Source organism: Suillus plorans, assembly GCF_016647745.1.
Source record: "Suillus plorans strain S12 chromosome Unknown HD556scaffold_29, whole genome shotgun sequence".
In the NCBI taxonomy this organism is placed as follows: Eukaryota; Fungi; Basidiomycota; class Agaricomycetes; order Boletales; family Suillaceae; genus Suillus; species Suillus plorans.
This window is the reverse complement of record NW_024537413.1, coordinates 139,221-163,103: the sequence shown is the minus strand read 5'-3', so window position 1 is coordinate 163,103 and position 23,883 is coordinate 139,221. Positions and strand designations below refer to the sequence as shown.

Below are 23,883 nucleotides of genomic sequence, written 5' to 3'. Positions count from 1 at the left end.
TGTGTTTGTGTAAAGTAATCGTCAAATTCAATCATCTGTGGCAGCTCGCTACACCCTGTGCACACTAACTTCACAGCCTCAGTACCTGGTAAGGAGGCTTTACACCTGCTAAGACATGCTCGTGTATGCGCAAGCTTTGAACGTTGAACAATCGTGCATATGGCAAAAGTATTTTGAGGGACAACAAATCTAAAACGAATCAATCTACGAGCTCTCAACGAATGCCTTGCCTTTCTCAATGTTCTTCTTGAGTTCAGGCAAGCAGGCCTCCATCAGCTTCTCTTCTTCAGCAGAAAGAGGCCCAAGAGGGTAAATTTTCTCGACACCATTGACCTGCGGAGTATTGAGCACGAATGAAGAGGATCTCTTGTTTCGTTACTTACACCAAGTTCTACATTGGACGAGAAGAAGTCAATACCCTGGTCCTTGTAAAGAGGGCTCTCGACGAAGGTGGGCGTGATGACACCTTTCTCGCCATTTAAACCTCGTAACAGAGAGTTGGTGAATTTGGCACCAGCATATGCCATCGAAAGGGTAGCGCTACCAGCACCGTCTTTAGCCTTCACAACCTCGTCACCACCGAACTGTATGCGGTGGACAAGAGCCTTGTAAATGTCGCCTGTGATAGCTTTTCCGTGTGCATTCTGTGAGAGCAAAGGCACAATGGTCGCGCCACTGTGACCACCCACAACAGTTATAGGAGTATCTGCGGGTTTAACCCCTGCAATACCAGCGGTGAAGCGAGCAGCACGAACAACATCAAGGGTCGTTACACCAAATAAGCGAGCGGGGTTGTAAACGCCAGCTTTTTGAAGGGTAGAGGCAACAATAGGAACAGTGGAATTGACAGGATTTGAAATGACGAGAATGTGGGCAGTAGGGGCGACGCGACCAATTGCTGCTGCGAGGTCGCGAACAATGGAAGCGTTGGTCTTCCGAAATAGAATTAGCAGTGACTAATGTAATGGACGGCATGAATAACTGACATTAAATAGATCATCGCGGGTCATCTATAAAAGGTATTAGAGCGGAGCAACAGATGGATTGTAGGACTTACACCAGGCTGAAAGGCAGGGTCAGAACTCTGCAAGGGCATGAGTATAGGGAGAGGAAACACACCTTTCTTGGGACACCAGCAGGGATAACAACAACTTGGACGCCGTCAAGGGCTTCGTCGAGCTTGTCTGCAGGGTAGCCATTGACCTTGGAAGTTGATTGAACTAACCCATGATTAACGTATGTAGCAAGTAACGACGTACCTCACTGTGAGCGTCAACATGGCTTACATCAGCTGCAACACCGGGTGCGCCACGGATATCATAGAGACTGAGAGAGGTGACGAGAGGGTCAGTCTTGAGAAGGAGTGACAATGGTTGTCCAATGCCTCCACCAGCGCCAAGGACGGCAACTTTCGTCTGTCTTGCAACGGACGAAGAGAAGGCACGGGAGTTTGCGGATAAAGCACGGACTGCAGAGTGGGCAAGCATGATGCACGTCGTGGTTGTCGAGCAGGACGTTGAGGCAAGATGGAAGAGCGTTGTGTGGTAAATTTATGCGGAAACACCGTGAGATGCCGAGCGGTTCGGAGTGGCTCGGACACGAGCGGCGAATCTACCCACTAATCAGGGATTCGGGAGAATGACATTTACTGCTTTCACAGGCGGCTACATATGTTTCCACTGGAATAGGCTTACAGGTATAGCACTACGACAGAGCTCAACAATTATACATTTATATCTAGTCGTAGTAGGGACAACCATTTCGCTAGTGCCTCTATCTCCTCCGTACCCAGACCTTGAGGCAGAATCATTGCGAGGGTCTTTCCAGAGGCTGTCGCAGCTCGAAGTAAAACTTGTCTTGCAGAAAGTAATGATATGAGGCGTCTGAGCTGGAACAATTTCGGATGTTGTGATCCTTGGGAAAGAACATCGAGTTGCGAGAAGGCCTCGAGAACTTGCTGGTGTTGTGTCACTTGTAAAGTAAAGTCCATTGGGAGATTTTCAATCGCGTCTCGAGCAGCGAGCGATAAATGTCGTACGAGACTCATGCACATGGTTGAAACGTTGAAACTTAACATGGCGTACTATAGTCTGAGCGAGAGCAGACAGGAGCAGACACATAACTTGTAAGTACTGTATAAGCACCTCCGGCATCACCGGCATCTGTCAAATTTCAAACTCCTCGCTTCGCCTGCCAAATTTCTCCGAGATCGACCAGGCTGACTAATACGTCAAATATTTCACATAGTCCAGACTGGTCACGATTCGTCGAGTCTATTTGACGCATGGCTGTCCACAGTAGGCTCAGTTCAACATCAGTGAATTGATGATTCCTTGATATTGTAGCCGTGAGAACTATAGAAAGATACAATCCTGCTCCTGCTAAATATACTGCGAGAAATTTGACTTGTAGATACATAGCCATCGATATCCGTAAATGTAGATAGCTCGGCCATAAACTCCCCCCTCCCCGGAAGTGTTTGCGGCCCATGCGTATTGGTCTATCTGCGAGAACTCGAAAACGCCCACTGGAAGTATGTACTGGCCTGCATTGCCATGTCTCTGTTCCAACTCTCCGTCCACCACCGTAGTACTTCTTCCCTTGCAAGGGCGTGCGTTTGCGTAGGTTAAGCGGAGTGCATCATTGCGTTCAGTGGCTTCCTTTGCGAACTTGTCAGTGCATTCATATTGGGATGACCTGTTGTTCAAGTGCAATATCTGCACGCGGTGAAAGGTCAGGAGGTCAAGTCTTCAACCAACCGTCTGATCTGTAATGCAATATATTGTGAGGTTCGGGCGCGGCCGTATATGCGGCTTGCACCACTGTGACAGAGTTGTTGTTTACATATTTGAATCACCTTGAGATGTCACCGGATTGAACCCATGATGCATGTGATCCTGCGCTTCACCATTCGTCTGCTCTATACCTTCTGTGACGATGCGAACTGTGTGTCGTTTCCCGCCTTGTCGGCTCTCGTCAACCAATCTCCCTTAGTTAGACCATAACAGAAGGAATAAAAACGTCCCTTCTAATCGTATCGGACATGATGCCACAATATAACCAACCATCGTCATTGACAGAAAGGATCTTCAAACCTACCGCAGTTGAAAGCAAGTATCGACGACCATCTCATAGTCCATCGTCTCGTAGCGCCTCTAACGCTCTCAGTACCCCGCGCGCTACATCTTCGCTCTTCTTCTCTAGCGCTTTACCCCTCCCCTTTCCCCCACCTTGTCCTCGTCCCCCGCTACGCCCTCGATCCACATCTGGACTCATATCCACATCCACAATATCACCCTCATCACTGAGTTCTCCCTCGAGATCGTCATAAAGAGCCAAAAAGTCTCGCACGTCTTTGATGAGCGTCTCGATGACGACATCGCTAAATATCAGTGATCGGTTTGTAGATAGTACCCGGATTTCATGCGGAGCTGTGGGTGTGCAGAGGAGACCGAGAAGAACAGCGGTGTACCCTGCCAGGAAAGTGAGTTCGGGAGATTGAGGCATGCTGGACGTGTTCAATGTGGGTAGGGAGGAAGCAGTTTTACGTCTAGAGGAAGTGGAGTGGCAGGTAGGGCTTGCAGAGGGAGAATCTTGCTGACATGCAGATGGCGGCTTCCGACCGGCACCCATGGTCAGTTTACGTTCGTGGCCAGACACGATTTTTTGTGTCCGCGATGAAGAATCAGCTGATACAAATACGGAACTGCCAAATGCCTGATACACAGACACTAAACACGAGAGCAGCGGTACCTGTGAAGACGGAGGGCATGAACAGATATGCGAGCAGCCGCGGGTGGCAGAGCAGGCGCGATTGAGAACTATACGAGGAAAAGCGTCGTCGGCAAAAATTTGGAAGCAGGAGAAAGAAATACTTACGGATACGTCCCATCCCCTCACTCACCCCTCCCCCTTCGATGCCCCCAGATGCCCAGTTCAGAAGCAACCCAAGCGCCAGGCAAAGCAAGTCGAAAGACTCAACACGTGTCAGGGTATATGGCGGGACTGATATGGCCTTGCTTTTCCCTTTACCTGTGTCATTTCCTTCGCTCGGTGTGCCGGTACTTTTACTTGGCGTATCGTTTCTATGCAACATACCCTGCCTGCCAAGTTTACTTGGCGCATTGGTTGTAATTGAAGGTTTATGTGCAAGTTTGGACGGTGAAGAAACAGGAAGCGGTGTCCGTTTTCGAGGGGAACGTGTAGATTCACGTCGGGAGCCGGGTAAAGGTGGGGAAGAAGTATCTATACCCTCCAGCTCCTCCAGTTTTACTGCATGTTGTTCATTCCCCTGCGTCGTCTCGTCATCCCGTTCGCCCTTAACCCCATCAACGCCAAGACTCCCGACCCATCCAGCTTGTGCACGTAACACCACACGGGTAATCAGGGATAGGGCTGTGTCGCTTGGCATCCAGGAATCATGATGAATATCAGAATATGTCGGGGACGAGCGAGAGTATGGAGATGAAGGACGGGAGTAAGAGGATGTGGAAGACGGGAGAAGCGTAAGAATACGGAAAGTCGAGAATAAGGTTTTGCGTGCTGTTGAAAGGAGCATCAGTTTCTCATTCATCCCTGTTGATATTCATTCGGGAGGGTGGGCAAGTATCTGGGCAATATTTGGGATAATGGTTTGGAGAGTTCGGCAGGGAGGCAGTGAATGGAGGAAGGGTACCAAAAACATACCAAGCTCACCCTGACTTTCCTCCACATCCTCTTCCTTGTTCATTGTATCCGAATCCCGTACACAATCTCGTACAAGAATTTCAGTGGCCACGCACAGCTCCACGAGTTCGTCTGTAAGTATCGGGTCCGCCAGCGCACGGTATATTTCCGATTGTTCTCTAGTCCCATGTGAACCATCACTTGCGACACTAGAACGTGATGGAACGTGGCCTATCCACTCTTTCAAGAGGTAGGTGTCTACGAGGCTGAGACAGGCGTGGATGTGAGCGAGGGAGGGAGTGGCGATCTCTATCGGGGGATCTGAGGGTTTATGTGTTTCTTTTCCTTTCCCATTTCTTTTTGTATTCCCATTTTTCCCCAGTCCTATATCCGAGCATGTATAACTGGGAAACAGCTCCAGGCCCCTCTCCCAAGCACTGACGCGTGGAGGTACAAGCAGAAGCTCTGCACGGAGGGAATTGAGGATTGATGGGAGGGTCTGCAATGCAGGCGGAAGGAGGGAAGCCGGTAAGGATGATAGTGTATTGCTAAGCAGAGTACGGGTGGAGAGCTATGATGTCCATGCGAATCCAAAAGAACGATCAAGCGTTCGTAGCAATAGAGGCACAACATGGGTCGAGAATAAATGAAATGAACGAGGGAATCAAAATGAGCGACAGCATGACGTACCCCATGTGTATCCTTCATCACTCCTGATTTCGCGATCACATCTGCAAGTGCTTTGAGCTACCGCGCAGTCAACATGACATAAATGTCAATTCGATGTCACAAAATCCCAAGAAAATGAACAAGGCCAATTATTACATCATTCTTGACAGCCGCCACGAAACTTACTCACCGGCGCGACGTCTGTCCTGATGATACCCGATGCTCTCAGCCCCATTGCATCTACCCCCGACAGGGCGAGTGCAAGGATATCTTTCTTCAGACCTGAATGGGTTGTCAGCGAGCGGTCACGTTGATGAATATCAACAAATTCTGTTGGAGAAGTTATTTTACATAACATACCCTGATTGAGCCCATCACCCTTGATGTCGGAGGTGGGAGTGAGGGAGCGCAGGATATCGAGGAGAGTGGGGACGAGTTCAGGTTTATGAGCAAGTTCGGAAAGGGTTTGGAAGTCGCGGGTGGAAAGGAACGCAAAGAAGGAAAGGGTGGCATCAAGAATCTACGGAATGTTGAGTAGAAAAAGGGTCAATAGGCTTGAAATAAAAGAATGAACACACCTTGTCTGGACCGTCTCCGCGGGCTTTGAGGAATATATCCCAAGTGCGAGCATAAAAATCAGATGTTTTCGCACGGCGGTTGAATTCGGGGTCGCATAGTTTAGTGACAATTTCCAAGACACTGATCATGGTGAAGATGAGCTTCAACGAGTTCATTACTGGAGCACACCAGCACGCACCTGGCTCTGCGGAGTGCAATAGCACAACCACTCTCTATGCTTTCAAATAGATACCCTACCTCGTCAAGAAATCGTCTGCTTTCGCCCTTGCTCCGCAACTCCGTGATACTCTTGAGATCATTCATCATCCCATTCGCTAGCACCCGCGAACCCACGCTAGAGATCCTCTTCAGTGTCCCAGTATCATTGTCGAAAGGACGTGGATCATCCTCGGAGTTGTCGACGCCCCACCGAGACCGCAAGTCAGCATAAGATTCACGCGTGTCATCTGGCTCTGCGAGATCAGCTGCCGGAAGCGCAATACGGTACGACCGTGATGCCCCAGCATACGTCCGTGTGTGCTTTGTCAGAAGTGGTTTATTCTGTGTTGGGGAAGGTGAACGCGAGGAGGCTATCTTCGGTGGAGAAGAATGGACAGGAAGTGTGTTAGACGATGCTAGGGGATAAAATATTAACATCACTAAACTCAGTAAGTGACCAAGACACACGGGTTAATGAGCAGACATTATGACCAGTATTATGGTCAACGGACGACTCCGTGCGCGAGCGTGACAGCATACGTTTCACCACTCCGAGCGACTTTCCAGGTGAGTTCGGCGTCCGATGCGGAGAAGCGGAGAACAACGTGCTCAGATCCCGAGCTGGCTTAGTCGGCGTACGAATTTTTGACGGCGTACTCGAAATTGAGCCCACATCAGGCATCGTCGTACTTCTTCGGATGGGACTGGTTACTTTAGGTGGTGATAAATACGCACTAGACGGTGGCTGCACGATCTCAACCTCGATTCTGGGTCGTTTCCGCGGTGGTGAAAGCACAGCCTCCACACCTGGCGAGTTTGGTCGTGCACGGCGCGAGTTCTTACGTCCGTAAGTCCTTTGCATCGTTGCTGTGATCGTCGGTAGAATATGGATATGGTTGTGGACCGTGGTAGACAGCGAGCTCTTGTCGGAATCCGGCCGGGTGCATCGGCGCGCATATTGCACGTGCACGTGACCCTCTCAAACCTTGATCTTTCTCCAAGACCACCTCAACCGCGATGGAAGGCCTTCAAGCACGCATCGACTCCTTCCTTAAATCCAAGCGCGTGAAACGGAGTTCAAAACCGAACTCTACTTCCGCAACTGTGAAATGGCCTCATCCTTCATCTTTCAACGCCAACCCACACACCCTTGCCGAAGCAGGTTTCTACTGGGTACCAAGCTGGGAGGACAGAGACAGTGTCGCTTGCTTTCTGTGTCACAAAGAGCTGAGCGACTGGGATGAGGATGATAACCCTTTCCTGATTCATTGGCAGAAGTGTGGCAACACTTGTGCATGGGCAATAGTCCGGTGCGGACTCAGTGAGGATATTGCAGAGGATGGAAGGTGCGTTCACGCGTCTTCTCAGCATAAGACATGCTTATGAGAGCATTAGCTTTGTATTCTTGAACAAGAAACGCCTTCCGACGAGCAAGGCGATGGAGAAGGCACGTCTTCAGACATTCGGCGAAGACTTGTGGCCTCATGACGGGCAAGATGACCACGGCGCTAGCTCAAAGAAGGTGTGTCCCCACGCTCATTTACGCCGTACTTGAATATTATTCGTCATCTTTAGATGGCTCAGGGAGGGTTCGTGTATACCCCCCAAACAAAGGGTGATGATACCGTGACCTGCTTGTATTGCAACCTCTCACTGGGTGGCTGGGACGCTGATGATGATCCAATGTGAGTATATGAAGTTCTCCCCTTGAGACGTAAGGTGACCCATCCACGACAGAGGGGAACATAGGAAGCGCGACACCAAATCCGGGACGCGATGCCCGTTTTTCAACGCATCGGGTAACAAACCCCGTACTGTTTCACGAGCACGGGCAAAGAAAGGGGCGGTTGATGTTCCACCCGATCCAAAACCTGAACAGTCTGACTCGGGTGATGAACTCGCGAAGGCAGAGATTATCGAGGAGGTGCAAGCACCTAAGACAAGGCGAAAGGGACGCGCTGTCTCTACGTCTAAGCCACCGGCCAAGACTAAATCGACTAACAAGAAGGCTCCGGTGAGATCGTCCAAGTCAGCATTGGTAAACCCACCCGAGGCTGAGGTGGTAGCCTCAGAATCTGAGACGGACCCTATCATATCGGAACCAGAAAGTATTCCATCGGAAGCAAAGGTCGATACGCCTGCGAGAACGGATGATACTCCCGTACAACTAGTACGTATTCAGGACGACCTTCACAGCGAACAATACCCGAGCAACGTAGAAGCGGGCGACCTCAGAAACACTCCTCGTCCTCCTCCACGACCCGAGACCCCTCATGACAATGACGCATCTATGGTTGTCGATGAGACGCCACAACCATCCGACCCACCCATTTCCAGCCCACCCCACCCTCCGACATCACTTCCGCCTTCTCAATCGCCAGAACTCGCAGCCATTCCTTCTCTCAGACCAGAAACGCTCACTCCTGAAGAGCGATGTCTTACTGTCGAACAATGGATAAGACGGGAGATCGAAAATAGCTATGATCAACTCATGCAGGACGGGAAGAAGCAAATATCATTATTCGCAGAGAGGGCAAGAGAAGTCCGGCAGGTGATTGAAGCACTATGACTGAGTTGTGTTATCACGCTCGTAGGATAGCTTTCTGGGTTGCCCATTGTATATTTACCCCCAAGTCCGCAGTGAAGCTTTGAAGACCTGAACGCCGCGTCAAAGCATGCATTAATGACCTCACATGATAGAAGTCACGACGACGTTGAAAAGCGTGGTAACTTGTCCTAAAGCAATGAATATTTGAATCCTGGAGCACCCGACCTAATAAAAGGCTCCAAAGCCTGTTTCGTACGTGTCCCTGGCAAGTCCCTGGAAGGGCGATCTTGGCTAATTTAGAATTTTAGATCTGTCATTGAGGACTAGGCCTAGAGCCTAGGGACTCGAGCAAAAATCAAAAGGTTAAGTTGATAAACAGGCGGACAGCTGGATTTGACTAGACTATTTACTTTTATTTCAGACGCTCTGACGAATCAATCAGAAACAAAGAGCGTGCATTGACATATTGCTAATAGGGAACCTCTGAAGCCCGAGTAAAACTATAACAAACTGATAGCGACCGCCTCCAAAGCTAGCGCTTATAGCTCATCCCTCTATCACAAGCGCGCTTCCCCGCCTTCGAAGCTCAGAGGAAGAGGTTGATGGGCGTGCAGCCGATGTTGATGAGGCCGTTCTACAGAACGTTCAGAGGTATGATATAGACGAGGAAGGCTGGTTACGTACGTATGACTCGTTACTACAGCAGACGGGCTGCTGGAGACAGTTTGCACCGTCACCAGTACCAACCACGCTGATTGGGCTGCAGCCGAGACCAACTTCACCGAGGATGTCAGCGAAGATGGGGATACCCCCAGACATCGTCAGGTTCTTGTTGTACTCGTCGACCTAGTGTTGAAATTCAGATGGATTACAGAGACGGTGCGCTATATATATGAAACTCACTGGCTGAGTCGACTGACAACATTGAATATTGCCGGTGTTGCACTGGCCGCTGGTGTCACGTAGAGCGAGAGGCGTGGCGATAGCCAGAACAGCAAGGGACGTGATGGACAGGATACGAACAAACATTTTTGTAAGACTAAAGTTTGGTTTGGGGATTCTTTCGAAAGAGCGTTGAAGTTGGTTGATCAAGGAGCTTGGGGCGACTTGAACTGAAGAATGATCGAGTAAACCCGCCAGACTTTATACCTGCGGAGAGCCCTTGTGACTTCGGGAACTCATCGCAGTCACCGAGCCCCGCCATGTCGGCATCATATAGTTGCACTCAATGCCGATGGTGTATATTCATAGGCGCGTCTTCTATGTTGCGGTTGGAATCCTGGTGAATCATTTCTCATTGGTCGACCATCACGTGATACCGACGGCCAGACTTCTTTTTCCGACTCCATCAAACAGTTTTGAAATTCCCCGAGCTCTCCGCTCTACGCTTATGAAGAAACCCGAGAGGGACCAGTAGCCCCGATACATGCCGTTGTTCCCACCAGTGCTGTGGAAAGAAATTCTAGTACCATGCTTGTGAATGACTACTAATACCATATTTTTTACAACAGGTTCAACCAAGGGAGACCAACTGTACTGTTTGACTCGGCGACTTGAATTCAAACTAAGCGTATTGCCGATTTCCTGCCCGCGACGTCTGGAGCATCTTCTACTTATTGCGATACATGCCATTAGCATATCTTCTTTGATGGTTCTCAACAGGCATCTAGGTTCGGGACAGTTTTGGCATCCCCCTCTCCGCTCCACGGCATTGAAAGAAGCCCGAGGGGCGGTCTCCACGACACAAGACTCGAATACCGCGCTTACATACTTACTACGAAGGAACGAAGCAAGTACCGTCTTCCTTCGATCATTCTAGACCATAAGGCCGACCTCGCCGAAGCAGCGGTCAAATTTCAACGTACATATTCGAACAACAAGCATTGGCTCAGGTTGATAGGCTGAGCTCCGTATCGGACCTCCAAGGCGAAATATATTTGCCAAGCAAGATTCTCACATCCGCTGCTACAGGAGGAACCAGGAAGGCTGGCCCACTACCAACTCTGAAGCAAAAAAAAAAAGGCTGGCCCACGTACGTGTCAAAATCAGGTAGTCCAAGGAATATGCGTGGCGCACATTTATGTGCAGTAACTGCGGGTTGAATTTCCTAACGTGTTAATACTTCAACTTGGGTCCGTTGAGCCTTCTTACTCAATTCTGTACTCTGAACGTTGAACCTCAGGACGTACGTTATTGTTTGTGCGTACACCGTCTTACAGTTTGTCCTCTCTTTTATATTGACCCCCTGCATGCGTTTGGGGGAGACTGGCAACGACTGGTGTACACCGTAACGTTGACCTGGGACGTTCCAATATTTATCTTTTGCGCATTTCTACTTGCGAGACGTATAGTTGGTGCCTGGTCTATTATCGATGATGTACCTTTCGCCAACCTTGCGCCACTAGGTTGTTTCAACGTCATTGTTCCCGCACATATCGCGGCGCCAACTTCAAACGTTCGGTTCCCAATGTCTACTCAATATTTTAGTGCCACTTGGTACAGCGGCAAGACTCTGCGATTTGACCGATTACTCGTTTGTGCACGACAGACTTATCGATTACTACAATCACTCTGGTTGATTGGGACTTCGTACGTGCCCCATATAAATACCAGAAGGTACGCTTTCAACGCGCTGATGAGTCGACTGTCAGTGCCACAGTCGAAGATGATGAACTTAATTCCTCCTTCGAAGGTAATTTATCTAAGAGGTGAATTTATCCATTCTCCGGTGAGAGTTTGACACCTCGATGCGCTATCTATATCAAGTTTGGTTTTCAGTCAACCCAGCGACCCGTCTTCACCAAGAAAGAGATGGAGAACGTTGATAGAATGAATCACTTTGACAGATGAAATGCATCACGAACGACCCCCCTGACGAAGCCAAGAGCGCCTCGCCACATCAGAAGGAGTCAGGCTAACACTAACGAAACGACAGGAAATATCTTTTCAAACACGTCAACATGACTACGGCGATGCTGTGAAATCTTGAATTCCTTTGGTAGTGTGCACGTAGATTCGCTTCAGTACTGTTGGTCCCTCATCCATCCTGCTCTCCACTGGGGATGCAGAACTCATCAAGATTGTGAGATGAAGCTTAAGTTTCACTCCTAGTAGTACATCGCAAGATTCCGACAAGGACTCATTTTAGAGTATCAGGGCAGAGATCAGATGTACAAAACCTTCCTTGGTAAGGAGCACTACTGCTGCGACTGCTGCAATATTTGCCGTAGCGTTCCAAACTTAACCAATGTACACTATTATGTTGCCCGCCATGCCCACTGACGTAGATGCGGCAGGGGTGGCTGGCGGCAGTGGTCGGCGGCTGATGGGATGATGTAAGAACAGATAGCTCGGAACTTGCCGACAAAACACCCCCAGACATGTCCCCCACACTCTGCCCAGAGTCGGACAGTCTTTGAGCCTGAGTTTGGCGCGGAGTCTGCGCAGACTTAACACAGACCAGCCATTTCTTACATGTCCTCCGAGCTTCGAACGTCCTTACTAAGTAACTAACTCGACTGTCCATAGACAAATGGTAAATGAATGAAGATAGTCCGAGTCGTTCCTTCGACTTCCTGGCGTTTCCCGGAGTTTACATCATGAAAGTGCCTGGCAGCCCCAAGCAGGCTGCTGGCAATGCTTAGGTCAACACAACAGCAAATAAGTATTGGTATTGCCTCGAGGGTATCATATTTCAACGACGTTTCTACCCACTCTTGTTGTTCAACGCAACGCCTACTTCGCCCAACTGACCCTTAACTATTCGCCATGAGCAACAGTAATCAATCAAGGGCCTCGAGCCCAGTTCCTCCAGACACCACATCAGTCACTCGAGGAAGCTCGGTACGTCACTCATATGCATCACTTGTCCATCACACTCTCGAACACTGAATCTGATGCCCCATTTGTCCAGGCCCGACCGCCACACAAATGTTGTCAGTTTCTGAAGAAGGTCAAGGATGGTGTAACGAAGAAGATTTCTGTAAGTTGAGAAACAGAATTGCATGGGATCAGACTGAGATCATACAAAAGTGCTCGAACATGAGGAATTTGCGCAGTCGTGAGCCTGTTCTTCCGAATGTTGATCACACAAGCGCCTTGTCAACTGCGAATATCGAGCCCGAGGTAGGTCACCTTTCAGTTTCTGCTTTCTCTCTCAGCTTCTGATGGTCGCACAGGTTCAGAATGCTCCATCTGGCGTGAAACAAGGCGGTGATCCCCAATCGGCACTTCGAGACGCCAAAAATGCTGTCAAAGGCATGAATCAACTTTCAGGGCCTGTAGAATCTGGGGCATCCGCCGCCCAAAACGCATCAGGGGATCTCGAGGATGCTTATATTTTCCAGGACACATATCTTCAACCCCTCAGGATATTCGACGATATTATCGGGAAGCTCGCAGATGTATGGGCCCATTTCTGTTAGTTGGAACCGAACTAACTTCGTTCTGCAGGTACATCCATATGCAAAGATTGCACTGGGCGTCTTGTCTTGTGCTTCAAAAGTATTTTTGCTTCCTCTCTTGTCTCTATCACGCGCTCAGGAGTCATCGGTGCAGATGGTCATCGCCCAATCAGACCGCGATCAAGCGGTCCATCGTCTTGTCGACAAGTTGGATCAGGTTTTTGACTTCATGATCCAGGACGAGACGCTTAGCCAAATTTCATCAATGCGCGGTATTCTTGGACAGATCTCTCAGCAGACCCTTGAATGTGCTCGCTTTATCAGAGATTATTCAGAGACCAAGAGCTTCTGTGAGTCTTCAAGCTGTTGCACGTTCCACATACTCAGGTTTCTACTATTATAACAGGGGAGAGACTCAGGAAAGACATTCTCACCGAAACAAACAATGAAATTCAACGGTATAGCGATGCGTTGGATGCCCTCATGCAAAACTTCCGGGACCGAGTTGCTCGGGACGTAGCTATTTACGCCCACCGTACAGGTGAGTATCGTACCTGTTCCTGATGCAACAGTTATACATTTCTCTTCAGGCGAACTACTGGACCTCAGTGGTATAACTTATGCAGCGAACGCAGGGCTAGATACCAGGAAACAATGCCTTCAAGGGACGCGCACGGAAGTACTCTCCCAGATCACAGATTGGGTGAACAGCACTGGAGACGACGTTCCACGGGTGCTGTGGCTATCTGGCCCTGCAGGCAAGGGCAAATCAGCCATCGCCCACACGATTGCTAAGTGGTTCAGCGATGCTGGAGGGCTTGGTTCATGTTATTGCTTCGACCGAGATCGAGAAGCCGACCGTCGCCATGAGAAGGTATTTTCTACCATCGCGCGCGACCTGGCCGATCGTGATTGGGGGATGAGGCGAGCCTTGGCAGATACAGTCCAGAATGCCAGTGCGCTCAAAACTACAGCTGACATCATCCAGCAATGGGAGAAGCTTCTGATGGAACCAATGCAGAAGCTCTCAGATTCAACCGTGGGCCCTGTCGTGATCGTGATCGACGCACTGGACGAGAGCGGCATGGCCGAGACACGCTGCGACCTTCTTCGCATTCTTTCCGGTAAATCTCAGGACTCTGGTGTTTCCCGAATCACAGAACTCCCAAAGAACTTCCGGTTTATTGTCACCTCTCGCCCGCTTCGCGACATTCAAAATTTGTTTGCGGGCGCTCAACATATTCGAAGGATCTCCATGGACGACATTCCATCAGAAGTGGCGGAACGTGATATCTACGCTTACGTGTCGAAGAAGTTGGAGGGGCATTCGCATTTTGGGCGCAAAGAGTTCACAGCACTGGCCAAGAAAGCTGATGGTCTTTTCGAGTGGGCACGTCTTGCTTGCAAATCTATCGAAGCACCACCTCCTGGCGTATCTGCCGATCAGTCGTTCGATGTCATAGTGTCCCGCGATGCTGTCGAACGGGAGCACCTGTTGTATGATATGTATGACTTAATTCTGACGCAGATCATGCCAAAGGGTAGACACACAAGCTTCAAGTCTCAGCAAACACAGCTAGCAGTGTTTCGTTCCGTGATGGGACAGATTCTTGGCACAGCCGAACCCCTCCCATTGAATTCCCTGAATACCATGCGAAGCCATTTTCCAGATCCAAGCGAGCATTACAAAGTGGAGGTCATAGTGGAACACATGGGATCCCTCCTCAGTGGCACCACCGACCCGTCCACCCCAATTCGACCCCTTCACGCATCCATTCGCGATTTCCTGACAGACCAATCACACAGCGGAGAGTTCTTCGTCGACGTGCCGAAGGCTCAACGAAACCTTGCTTTCGCATCACTTGGAGTGATGAGAGATGAACTTTCCTTCAATATCTGCGATTTAAAGTCATCCTATCTACCCAACTCCGAAGATCCCGGTCTGCGAGAACGAGTTGAAAAGTGCATCCCCCCACATCTATCCTATGCCTGCCGATTCTGGCTTTCACACGTACAAAGCATTAAACTCGATTCAGAACTCGCCACAGAAATAAAATCATTCTTCGACCATGAGCGACTGTTCTTCTGGCTCGAAGTACTCTGCCTCATCAATGCGCTCAGCGGCGCAGTCCCCGCCCTTCCGCTCATTGCCAAGTGGTTGAAGGTGAGCACACGGTTATCGAGCGTCAGATAACATACATGCTCACTAACGTACAATCGCAATTACAGGGTCACACCGGATACGAAGATGCCTCGTCCGCTGCAATGGACGTGCAGAGATTCATTCAACTCTTCGCCGGCATCATCTTGCACAGCACACCTCATCTCTATGTATCAGCACTTCCATTCTCTCCCCTCAACTCTGCACTATCCAGAACGTTTTCTGCACGGTTTCCGAACTCTCTTCGTGTAGCATCTGGACGTGATATCAACTGGACGGCCGTTCAGACTGTGATCAGCGGACACACTCATGGTGTTAACTCAGTCTCGTTCTCGCCGGATGGGCGTCACATTGCAACTGGATCGTATGATCGCACTGTGCGGTTGTGGGACGCAGCGACGGGGCAGCCAGTAGGCGAGCCCTTGCGGGGGCACACTGAGTCAGTCAGCTCAGTTTCATTCTCGCCGGATGGGATGCGTATCGTGTCTGGCTCGAAAGATAGGACCGTCCGGTTGTGGGATGTAGCAACGTGGCAGGCCATCGGTGAACCATTATCAGGGCATACTTCGTCAGTTAACTCCGTCGTGTTCTCGCCGAATGGAACTCGCATCGTCACAGGTTCAAATGATAAGACTCTTCGGCTATGGGATGCAACAACGCAGCAGCCGGTTGGTGAGCCCTTGGAAGGGCACACTTCTTATGTCACATCAGTCTCATTCTCTCTGGACGGCAAACACATCGTTTCTGGTTCGATCGATCGAACTGTCCGGCTGTGGGATGCAGGATCGGGGAAGCCCGTCGGTGAGCCTTTGCTGGGGCACACTGGTGGGGTTATGTCAGTCTCGTTCTCTCCGGATGGGACACGCATCGTCTCTGGTTCGATCGATAAGACTGTCCAGCTGTGGGACGTGGCGACAGGGAAGCCTGTCGGTGAGCCCATGGAGGGGCACACTGATCGGGTGATGTCAGTTTTGTTCTCGCGAGACGGAAGTCGCATCGTGACAGGTTCGGACGATCGTACTGTCCGGTTGTGGGATCCAGCAACAGGGAAGCCAGTGGGTGAGCCCTTACTGGGGCACACTAATTATGTCAACTCAGTCTCGTTCTCTCCGGATGGGACTCGCATCGCGACCGGTTCTAGGGACAACACTGTCCGATTGTGGGATGCATCTACAGGGAAGCCAGCCGGTGAGCCCTTGCGTGGGCACACCAATTCCACTCACATTACCTCAGTCTCGCTATCGCCGGATGGGACCCGCTTCGCCACTGGTTCTCTGGATGGCACTGTCCGGCTGTTGGATGCAGCGACAGGTCGTCCAGTTGGTGAGCCCTTGTTGGGGCACACTGCCTATGTCTGTTCAGTCTCGTTCTCTCCGGATGGGACTCGCATCGCAACTGGTTCTTCAGATAAGACTGTCCGGCTGTGGGACGTAGGGACGGGGCAGTTAGTGGGTGAGCCTTTCTGCAGGCACACTGGTGGGGTTAACTCAGTCTCGTTCTCTCCGGACGGGACTCGCATCGTTTCTGGTTCGGACGATAACACAGTCCTGCTATGGGGTACAGAAACGGGGAAGCCTGTTGGTGAGCCCTTGGAGGGGCACACTGATTTGGTTTGGTCAGTCTCATTCTCACCGGACGGAACTCGCATCGTGTCTGGTTCAAAGGATAAGACTGTCCGGTTGTGGGATGCAGGGACGGGGCAGTTGGTGGGTGAGCCTTTCCTCGGGCACACTGATCAGGTTTACTCGGTCTCGTTCTCTCCGGACGGGACTCGCATCGTTTCTGGTTCGGACGATAGGACAGTCCGGCTGTGGGATGCAGTAACGGGGAAGCCTGTTGGAGAGATATTGGAGGGGCACACTCACTGGGTCATTTCAGTCTCGTTCTCTCCGGATGGGACACGCATCGTTTCTGGTTCGGGCGATCGAACTGTTCGGCTGTGGGATCTTGCAACAGGGCAGCCAGTCGGTGAGCCCTTGCGGGGGCACACTGATGATGTCAACTCAGTCTCGTTCTCGCGGGATGGGACCCGCATCATTTCCTCTTCATCGGATGGAACTGTCCGGGTGTGGTATGCAGCGATTGGAAAGTCATCGCAGGACCATGCCGAAGAAGACCATTCATCATCATCCTCACACAGCAGTTGCATCCTACATCCAACACCAGCCTTCCCCACACCCAACACTGCGAACGATGCCTTCATTTCCTACTCATCACAACCGACTCATGCACTGTGTGACACTGCTGAGCTACTCGCAGGCGCCCCACACAATGACCGCAGGTGGACGTTCAATTTTCTGGAGGAAGATGGATGGATGGCGGGACCTAATCGTCGGCTCTTATTCTGGGTACCACCCGCTTCTCAAAAGGCATTCAGATATAATCCTCGGACTGCATTTGTGATACCCAGAGGTGTTGAGCTTGATTTGAGCTGCATGGCACATGGGACACGCTGGCAGCACTGCCGCAAGGGGTGAATCTCCATTGTTTTCTGTTCCTCGCAGTTAATTAATCCGATCCTTATAGCTCTTCATTACAATAGTCTCGTCCCAGTGAATTGATTTCCAGAGGTGTCAGAGATACTTTTGTCGAGTACGATATGGTGCGCACAGTTCTATTATATACGTAGCATTCTATTTGACTTGGGGTAGTTGGAGCGAACGACATGCGTGTCAGAAAGGTTGTGACTGAGTGACAGATTTTCGAGAGCATAGAACGACTATGAGTGTGATCAGAGATGCGATCAAGCGAGACCAATGGAGAGAAGTGCGTGTTCTTCGGCACCTCTCCGAGTGGATTGAAGAAACTGAAGATTGCGCAGCGTTGAAGTTTTGGATAGTCGTTTGACTTCGGTTGCACACACAGTTTAAAACTTTAAATGTTGAGAGGCCTGGGTCAATAGGAAGGAACATGGTTCATTGCGTACGTACAGTACAACATGTGTATGATAATAACGAGCTAGTACCATGAGAATGATGGGTGCAAGTATATCGGGACTTGAGGCGTGGAAGAAGATGCGAAACTGCTCAAGAACGCGTGCCAGAAATGAGATTAGGAAGCCAAAATCGATACTACGAAAGACGACATTTCATCAAGGAACATAATATTGGGCGCGGCTTACCGTGACACTTGGTTTGGCCGTTTTCACCTTTAATAAGTAAATACAACTTGCTTGTTGCTGACCACATGCTGTATCAGTACCTTGAAGGACTTTACATGATTGATATAAACTCATTCGGTTCTCAACTGCGGCACTGAAGACTAATTTCTAATGTGTTCCAGCCCGGATTTCAGACTTCGGCTTTCTGATTTCTGGGATGATACGAAGATTATAAAGTATTTATTACAATGCGACTCGATGCGCAAAATAATGTATTATACAATTTCCAGCAATTGGTAAGTGCTTATATTAATTTTGACAACACGGAAAGCGCCGGCGGAGTTGCATAGAAAATTAGACGGATCATACCCCACAAAGACCATCCACTAACGCAGGAGTCGGGGACCTACCTATTGATATCACGAACAATTTGAACTCCCAAACGTAGGGCGTTACCTGCTCAAACTTGCTCAGGCACTATTATCTTCACTGTTTACTAAAATATCTGACGATTGAGGCTGTGATTTGCTAAATATCTCGCGAGCGACTTGGACTCCGTCAGGGCACGATCGAACCAGTAGAATAAGACGTCATGTCTCTCATCAGTGACCCAGGGTACGCCTGGTAAGGTCTGAATGATTTCAATGGTGCACTCACGCCTTTTATATATAGATATTTAGTTCACAGTCTAAGGCTGTCTTACCTGCGCAACGTCGATGACCCTTATGGCGCGCGTATAATCTCCCTGAGCCCATCCTATGCATCAAACCCTTATATCCTCGCAGCCTCACTCGCAGATGTTCATCGTTGGCCAGAACTCGAATATCCCTCCAGTCCGCCTATATCAGACGATGATTCGGAGGCTCCTGATAAGCCCTCATCGGGGTTTCCTGGGGCTACTGGTCTTAAGCACCACCAAACAATCATGGGCAACAGATCTGGGGCGTTTGGATTGAGAGTATCAGGTCGACGCGCTTCTACCTCAAAGCGAGCCTCTCTCATCGCAAAGAGGGCCGGAATGCATGACGAAGGAGCTGATGCTCCCGCTGCCCTGCCGCGCGTCAACTTCATAACTGCTGCTAGTAACGTTGATCCGTGTCTCATGACTTCAGAGCAGGCTGATATTTCTCAACCTCTACCTGTGCAACATCAACCACGGAAAGACGACACCCCTCCTGAGCCACTCCCAAAGGATGTCCTATTTGTGCCAAAATTCAAAGGTGCGGCCGAAATGGAGGCCAGACGCAGGGTGCGAATGATGGCGCGCCGCGGCGTTCCAGCTTCTATGCCAAAAATTCCCTCCGTGGCGACCCGTAGCCTCAATCCTGACATCTCTTCATCCGACGATGAGGATGGCATGTTAGAAGATGATAACGATGACGACTATGATTTGGTAGCCCCAGGAGACGATAATATGGACGAAGTCGATGAATTTGATCCGTACGGTGGTGTTTCTAATCTACGCCGTTGCAAAGCTCACCGCCCCATGTACAGAGACTTCGCTGCCACCCGAGGCATGCATTCGGACAGTGCATCTGATGGGGTTTCCCTTCTTTCTGGGACTGCCTCAGTACTGTCTGGGTCTAACATATCCACCCTTGGAACATCGCCGTTCGTCGTTCCCTACCCGCGAACACGCTCACGACTCAGCCCCGTGTCTGAACATCGTGCTACGGACAATACTCACGAAGGGTGCCCTCCAACCCTTCATTCCAAGCCTACCGAGACTTACTTCGAGATGATCAGTCCGGTGCCAAAGCCTGATCAGCGATCTGAACCGCCACCTCCCAAACATGAAACTCGCAGAAGAGGCGTCTCAATATCACTACCTGTTATCGACGCTCCGTCCGACATGACATTCACACGCAAGCCTGTCGCGCCGGCAAGCCCGCATACATCCGCTCTCACCGCTATCCTTGCTTCGTCAGGTGGTCCCACCAACCCATTCAGTGAGCTGTACGGTGCTATATCTGGACGGGGAGAGACGGCCTCGGTGGACGTCAAGGTTTACTTTCCGCATGCGACAGAACCTCGTGGTGAATGTGTGACTCTGAACGTGCGGAAAGACGCAACAATCGAGGAAGTCATCGGTTTCGCTCTATGGACTTACTGGGACGAGCGATGGCAGCCTGAACTTAATGCAGGTGTTAAGGATGATGACCCAAAGCTCTCTGCAATAGGTTGGGTCATGCGCATTGCAGAGGATGATGGCGAGGTTGATGAGGATTTTCCGCGTACGTCCAGTTGGTCGCTCGCCGTCGCAGAAGATTCATCCTTTTCTATCATAGCACCCGACCGCATGGGCAAGATCTCGAAATTTGGTTTCGAGGCATTCGCTATTCTAGCTGCTACTCCGCTGCAAAGTATGACACCCTTTTCTTCGTTTATCAATGCTAATTGTTCCCTTCAGTACAACAAAATGAACAACTGGAAAGCAACATACAGCGACGGCCCTCGAGAGTTATGGCAGCGCCAAAGAAGCAGGATACAGGACCTCCAGGCGGCTTGGCGTTGGCGTCTGTCTCCGGCCCTACAAGCGCGGTGTTCGGTACAACTCCAATCTTATCATCTTCTTTGGGTCCTTCGTCGAGCCATGGTCCCCAGTTGTTTTTGCGTATTCGCGTTGCAGACACCGCTGATGCAGTCCATATATCCACCACCATTCCTGTGTAAGTTGCATTTGGCTATGTTACTCTCTGCCCACTCACCACTGAATACAGATCAGCGGGTATGTACATGCAGGAGGTGCTTGAAGTGGTTTGCCGGAAGCGCAAACTGGCAAACCTCAAGGACTATGCTCTGATCGTCAACGAACTCAACATGCTAGCATACCTCGACCGCACGGTTGCTAGTCTCGGAGGTAGACGCGAGCTGACGCTGGTCAAGAGATCTACGCTGCCTCAACTGGGCATCGAGCCCGAAAGCAGATCAGCACGCACCACTGACCCAAATGGTACTAATAACCATCTTAAGCTCAGAATAGCTGCTCAGTATTTTTCTTTCTCCAGCTTCTATTTCCAAACGGATATCGGATGTCCCAGAGATACAGCTAAACGCTGCGGCCGACTACGCGACAGCATACAAGGTTCGCTATCCTTCCTGATAGGTGTTCCTCACGGTGTTAATTTGCGATAAAAGAAATACACCATTTACCGCAAAATGCCCATGCTAGCTCGCCAGGAACGCACTTTGGCTATCGATGGTGTTTATATCCATGTAAGATTCTCCATCATCACCAAAGATCGGAAATGACAGTCTTCCTCCAGATCATGCCATCCACAAACAAGGCCAAAGCAGTCTTTGATAGTGGAAAGACAGTGTCATTCCATATCAAGAGCATCATTCAATGTCAACAGTCCGCGAAGTCGTCCACGCTGTTCAAGATCATCGTACAACGGGACAGCGGGAGCAAGCGCTACGACTTTGAGGCAGATACGCCGAAGCTTGCGGGTGAGTCGAGGTATTAGTTGTTGTTGTCCTACCGAACTGACGGCGGCGACAGGTGAGATTGTGCAGACCTTACGGATGCTGAAATCCCATTTGGACCGTTCCAATACTGTCAACCGCTTGCGGCGTAGCAGACAGGTGGTATAAACAAAACATGAGTCCTTGTTTCATACCATTGTAATTGTGAAATGCAATTCCCAGAGTTTTTCCCCTGCCGAAGAACTCATGAAGCTCGTTTCAAGGCTGAAAGAGACATTATCAACTGACAAGTGAGCGCTGGGTGATACTCCAGAAGGTGCAACTACTGGGACAACGGATTCTACGAGCATGATCATCACACGAGACAACACAATGTACACAACAACTGGTAAGACCATGTGACTTGTGTGATTTCTCCCTCTCCGACAAATGTTGATCAGGGAGTGCTGGTGTCGGCAACAAGTTCGCGTTGGGCCAACCGTTCCTTTTCTCTTATCGGAGTACAAAATTGATCACTAAAAGCCTTTGTCTGGCTCATTCGTTGAACATGCAAATAAAACCCTGTCTTGAGACATCTAGATTATAGCCTCAGTCGACGCTACTCTGCAGAGGATGTTCGATGATATGTTCTCTGAGTACTTGATATAATTGCCGAACTTGCTGATTTGGCCAGCCACACCTCATATCTCAGAAGGATTGGAACTTGCCAGGAGCTGATGCCTTCTGGCCGCTGACGAGGATTTGCATTCAATTGTAATAGGCACCATATAGTACGTACGTATGTACTACATCACACATGGAGATATCGTTAAAGACGACGCAAAGAATCCAGCATAGTAGGCAATCTGCATGCTGATTCTCCAGCCTAAGGGCCCATAACAATGGACAGATGTTAGGCGAGAATAACGGACATAAAGTACATGGAGATGAAGCAAACAATCTCCTGAATGCGCGCTTAAGCTCCACTTGAAAGAATATTCTAAAGGCGCTTGAGGAAGTTTACGCGCTGCATTTATACACGGACAGGCACTATCCTTCAAAACGGCGAATCATACGATGCAGCGGTCAAAAAAGTGAGTAACCCTTACAACTTATGAGTCCAGGACGTGAGAGCACTGTCGTAGTTGCGGCCTTAGTTCTACGTCGGTGCTAGGTCGGTTGCACCGTCGCTGGTCCGTAGTAGCTGACTTAAACCTTGGACTTCGCGAAGAAATAAAAGACTTCTACAACCTACAAACACAAGATCAAACAATGGGGATGCATAAATGGGCAGACAGCAAGGAGATCAATTAGCTTCAAATTCACCCCGTTGTGTACATACATACCGATATTACCAGTCCACCCAACACAAGATGTTGACACATATCGTAGCTCTTTTATCCTTGACAATCCTCGTCATAGCCGGCGACTCGCAATGTGACACTGGAACGATTATGTGCTGTGACCTGAAACCCACGGTACATCAGAAAAATATTACTTGCCAAAATGATTACTCACTTCCATCCCACAACAGTCATCCGAGGCAACAGAATATTTCGCACAGGGGGGAATCGTCCAGCGTCGGGCAAATAACGAGTGCTCGGGGGTTAGCGTTGTGGGCACCTCCCAAGGCTGCAGTGCGAATCAGGAACCCTTGTGTTGCGAAGAAGTCGATACTGTGAGTACATTTGTCTTGTCGAAGTATACCCGACTTGACCATTATTCCAGAACGGTCTGATCAATCTCAGTTGTTCACCCATCAATGTCAATGCGTGACAACCGAAGAACTTGTATATCAGAGTTCGGGCGAAGGATGGACCCCCGCAGTTGTATTAATGAACACAATTGAAGTATCGATTTTGCAGCATAGATAGATTGGGGCTTGACCATAGAATTATTGGATGTCATACAGACCCCGAGCTCGATCGCTCACCAAGCAACGCGTGAAGATAAACAAACACCTCGACGAAGCAACGAATCTATCGTGGCACCGATCCAATGTGGATGTTGAGCGCAAAAAGCGGTCCTTTGAACGAAAAAAATCAGAATGAAAGATTGAACACGAAGCGCCCCGAGAATGAATTTCCTAGGATCTCTGGCATGAGTTCGGGTAGCGAATATGGGAATTGTAATCACGAGACGGTATTGAAGAGGT

At 49.8% G+C, this 23,883-nt stretch overlaps 8 protein-coding genes across 8 annotated transcripts; 4 read left to right on the top strand and 4 right to left on the bottom strand.

The window, feature by feature from the left end:
• Positions 1-4: 4 nt before the first annotated feature.
• On the bottom strand, positions 5-1,644 carry HD556DRAFT_1373494 (malate dehydrogenase). The gene is made up of 6 exons (XM_041303014.1): positions 1,260-1,644; positions 1,120-1,203; positions 1,058-1,063; positions 987-1,010; positions 384-932; positions 5-333 (listed from the first exon to the last, which is right to left on the bottom strand). Exons 1-6 carry the CDS (start codon positions 1,485-1,487, stop codon positions 205-207), a joined length of 1,020 nt encoding a protein of 339 aa, XP_041160027.1. The 5' UTR covers positions 1,488-1,644; the 3' UTR covers positions 5-204.
• Positions 1,645-2,116, bottom strand: HD556DRAFT_1373490 (uncharacterized protein). The gene has a single exon (XM_041303013.1). It carries the CDS (start codon positions 2,075-2,077, stop codon positions 1,724-1,726), a length of 354 nt encoding a protein of 117 aa, XP_041160026.1. The 5' UTR covers positions 2,078-2,116; the 3' UTR covers positions 1,645-1,723.
• A 693-nt stretch (positions 2,117-2,809) lies between these two features.
• HD556DRAFT_465735 (uncharacterized protein) lies at positions 2,810-7,039 on the bottom strand. The gene is made up of 9 exons (XM_041310685.1): positions 6,580-7,039; positions 6,092-6,527; positions 5,913-6,033; positions 5,695-5,854; positions 5,525-5,616; positions 5,356-5,412; positions 4,696-5,236; positions 3,880-4,395; positions 2,810-3,821 (listed from the first exon to the last, which is right to left on the bottom strand). The coding sequence occupies exons 1-9, from the start codon at positions 6,971-6,973 to the stop codon at positions 3,130-3,132; spliced, it is 3,009 nt and encodes a 1,002-aa protein (XP_041160025.1). The 5' UTR covers positions 6,974-7,039; the 3' UTR covers positions 2,810-3,129.
• An 89-nt stretch (positions 7,040-7,128) lies between these two features.
• HD556DRAFT_1237599 (uncharacterized protein) lies at positions 7,129-7,800 on the top strand (the record flags this gene model as incomplete). Its single annotated transcript, XM_041297911.1, has 3 exons — positions 7,129-7,457; positions 7,507-7,633; positions 7,687-7,800. The coding sequence occupies 3 exons, from the start codon at positions 7,129-7,131 to the stop codon at positions 7,798-7,800; spliced, it is 570 nt and encodes a 189-aa protein (XP_041160024.1).
• Positions 7,801-8,970: 1,170 nt separating this feature from the next.
• On the bottom strand, positions 8,971-9,916 carry HD556DRAFT_465733 (fungal hydrophobin). The gene is made up of 3 exons (XM_041310684.1): positions 9,563-9,916; positions 9,344-9,505; positions 8,971-9,293 (listed from the first exon to the last, which is right to left on the bottom strand). The coding sequence occupies exons 1-3, from the start codon at positions 9,686-9,688 to the stop codon at positions 9,246-9,248; spliced, it is 336 nt and encodes a 111-aa protein (XP_041160023.1). The 5' UTR covers positions 9,689-9,916; the 3' UTR covers positions 8,971-9,245.
• A 7,475-nt stretch (positions 9,917-17,391) lies between these two features.
• HD556DRAFT_1237615 (uncharacterized protein) lies at positions 17,392-17,700 on the top strand (the record flags this gene model as incomplete). Its single annotated transcript, XM_041297916.1, has 1 exon — positions 17,392-17,700. A coding segment is annotated over one exon (309 nt), but the record flags the coding sequence as incomplete, so codon positions are not given.
• A 913-nt stretch (positions 17,701-18,613) lies between these two features.
• Positions 18,614-22,018, top strand: HD556DRAFT_1373454 (stress-activated map kinase interacting protein 1-domain-containing protein). The gene is made up of 10 exons (XM_041303012.1): positions 18,614-18,938; positions 18,996-19,763; positions 19,818-20,557; positions 20,612-20,686; positions 20,734-20,992; positions 21,044-21,276; positions 21,332-21,408; positions 21,462-21,539; positions 21,590-21,773; positions 21,826-22,018. Exons 1-10 carry the CDS (start codon positions 18,916-18,918, stop codon positions 21,915-21,917), a joined length of 2,529 nt encoding a protein of 842 aa, XP_041160021.1. The 5' UTR covers positions 18,614-18,915; the 3' UTR covers positions 21,918-22,018.
• Positions 22,019-22,836: 818 nt separating this feature from the next.
• On the top strand, positions 22,837-23,739 carry HD556DRAFT_1536428 (uncharacterized protein; the record flags this gene model as incomplete). Its single annotated transcript, XM_041309629.1, has 3 exons — positions 22,837-23,206; positions 23,263-23,406; positions 23,599-23,739. Exons 1-3 carry the CDS (start codon positions 23,015-23,017, stop codon positions 23,737-23,739), a joined length of 477 nt encoding a protein of 158 aa, XP_041160020.1. The 5' UTR covers positions 22,837-23,014.
• Positions 23,740-23,883: the final 144 nt, after the last annotated feature.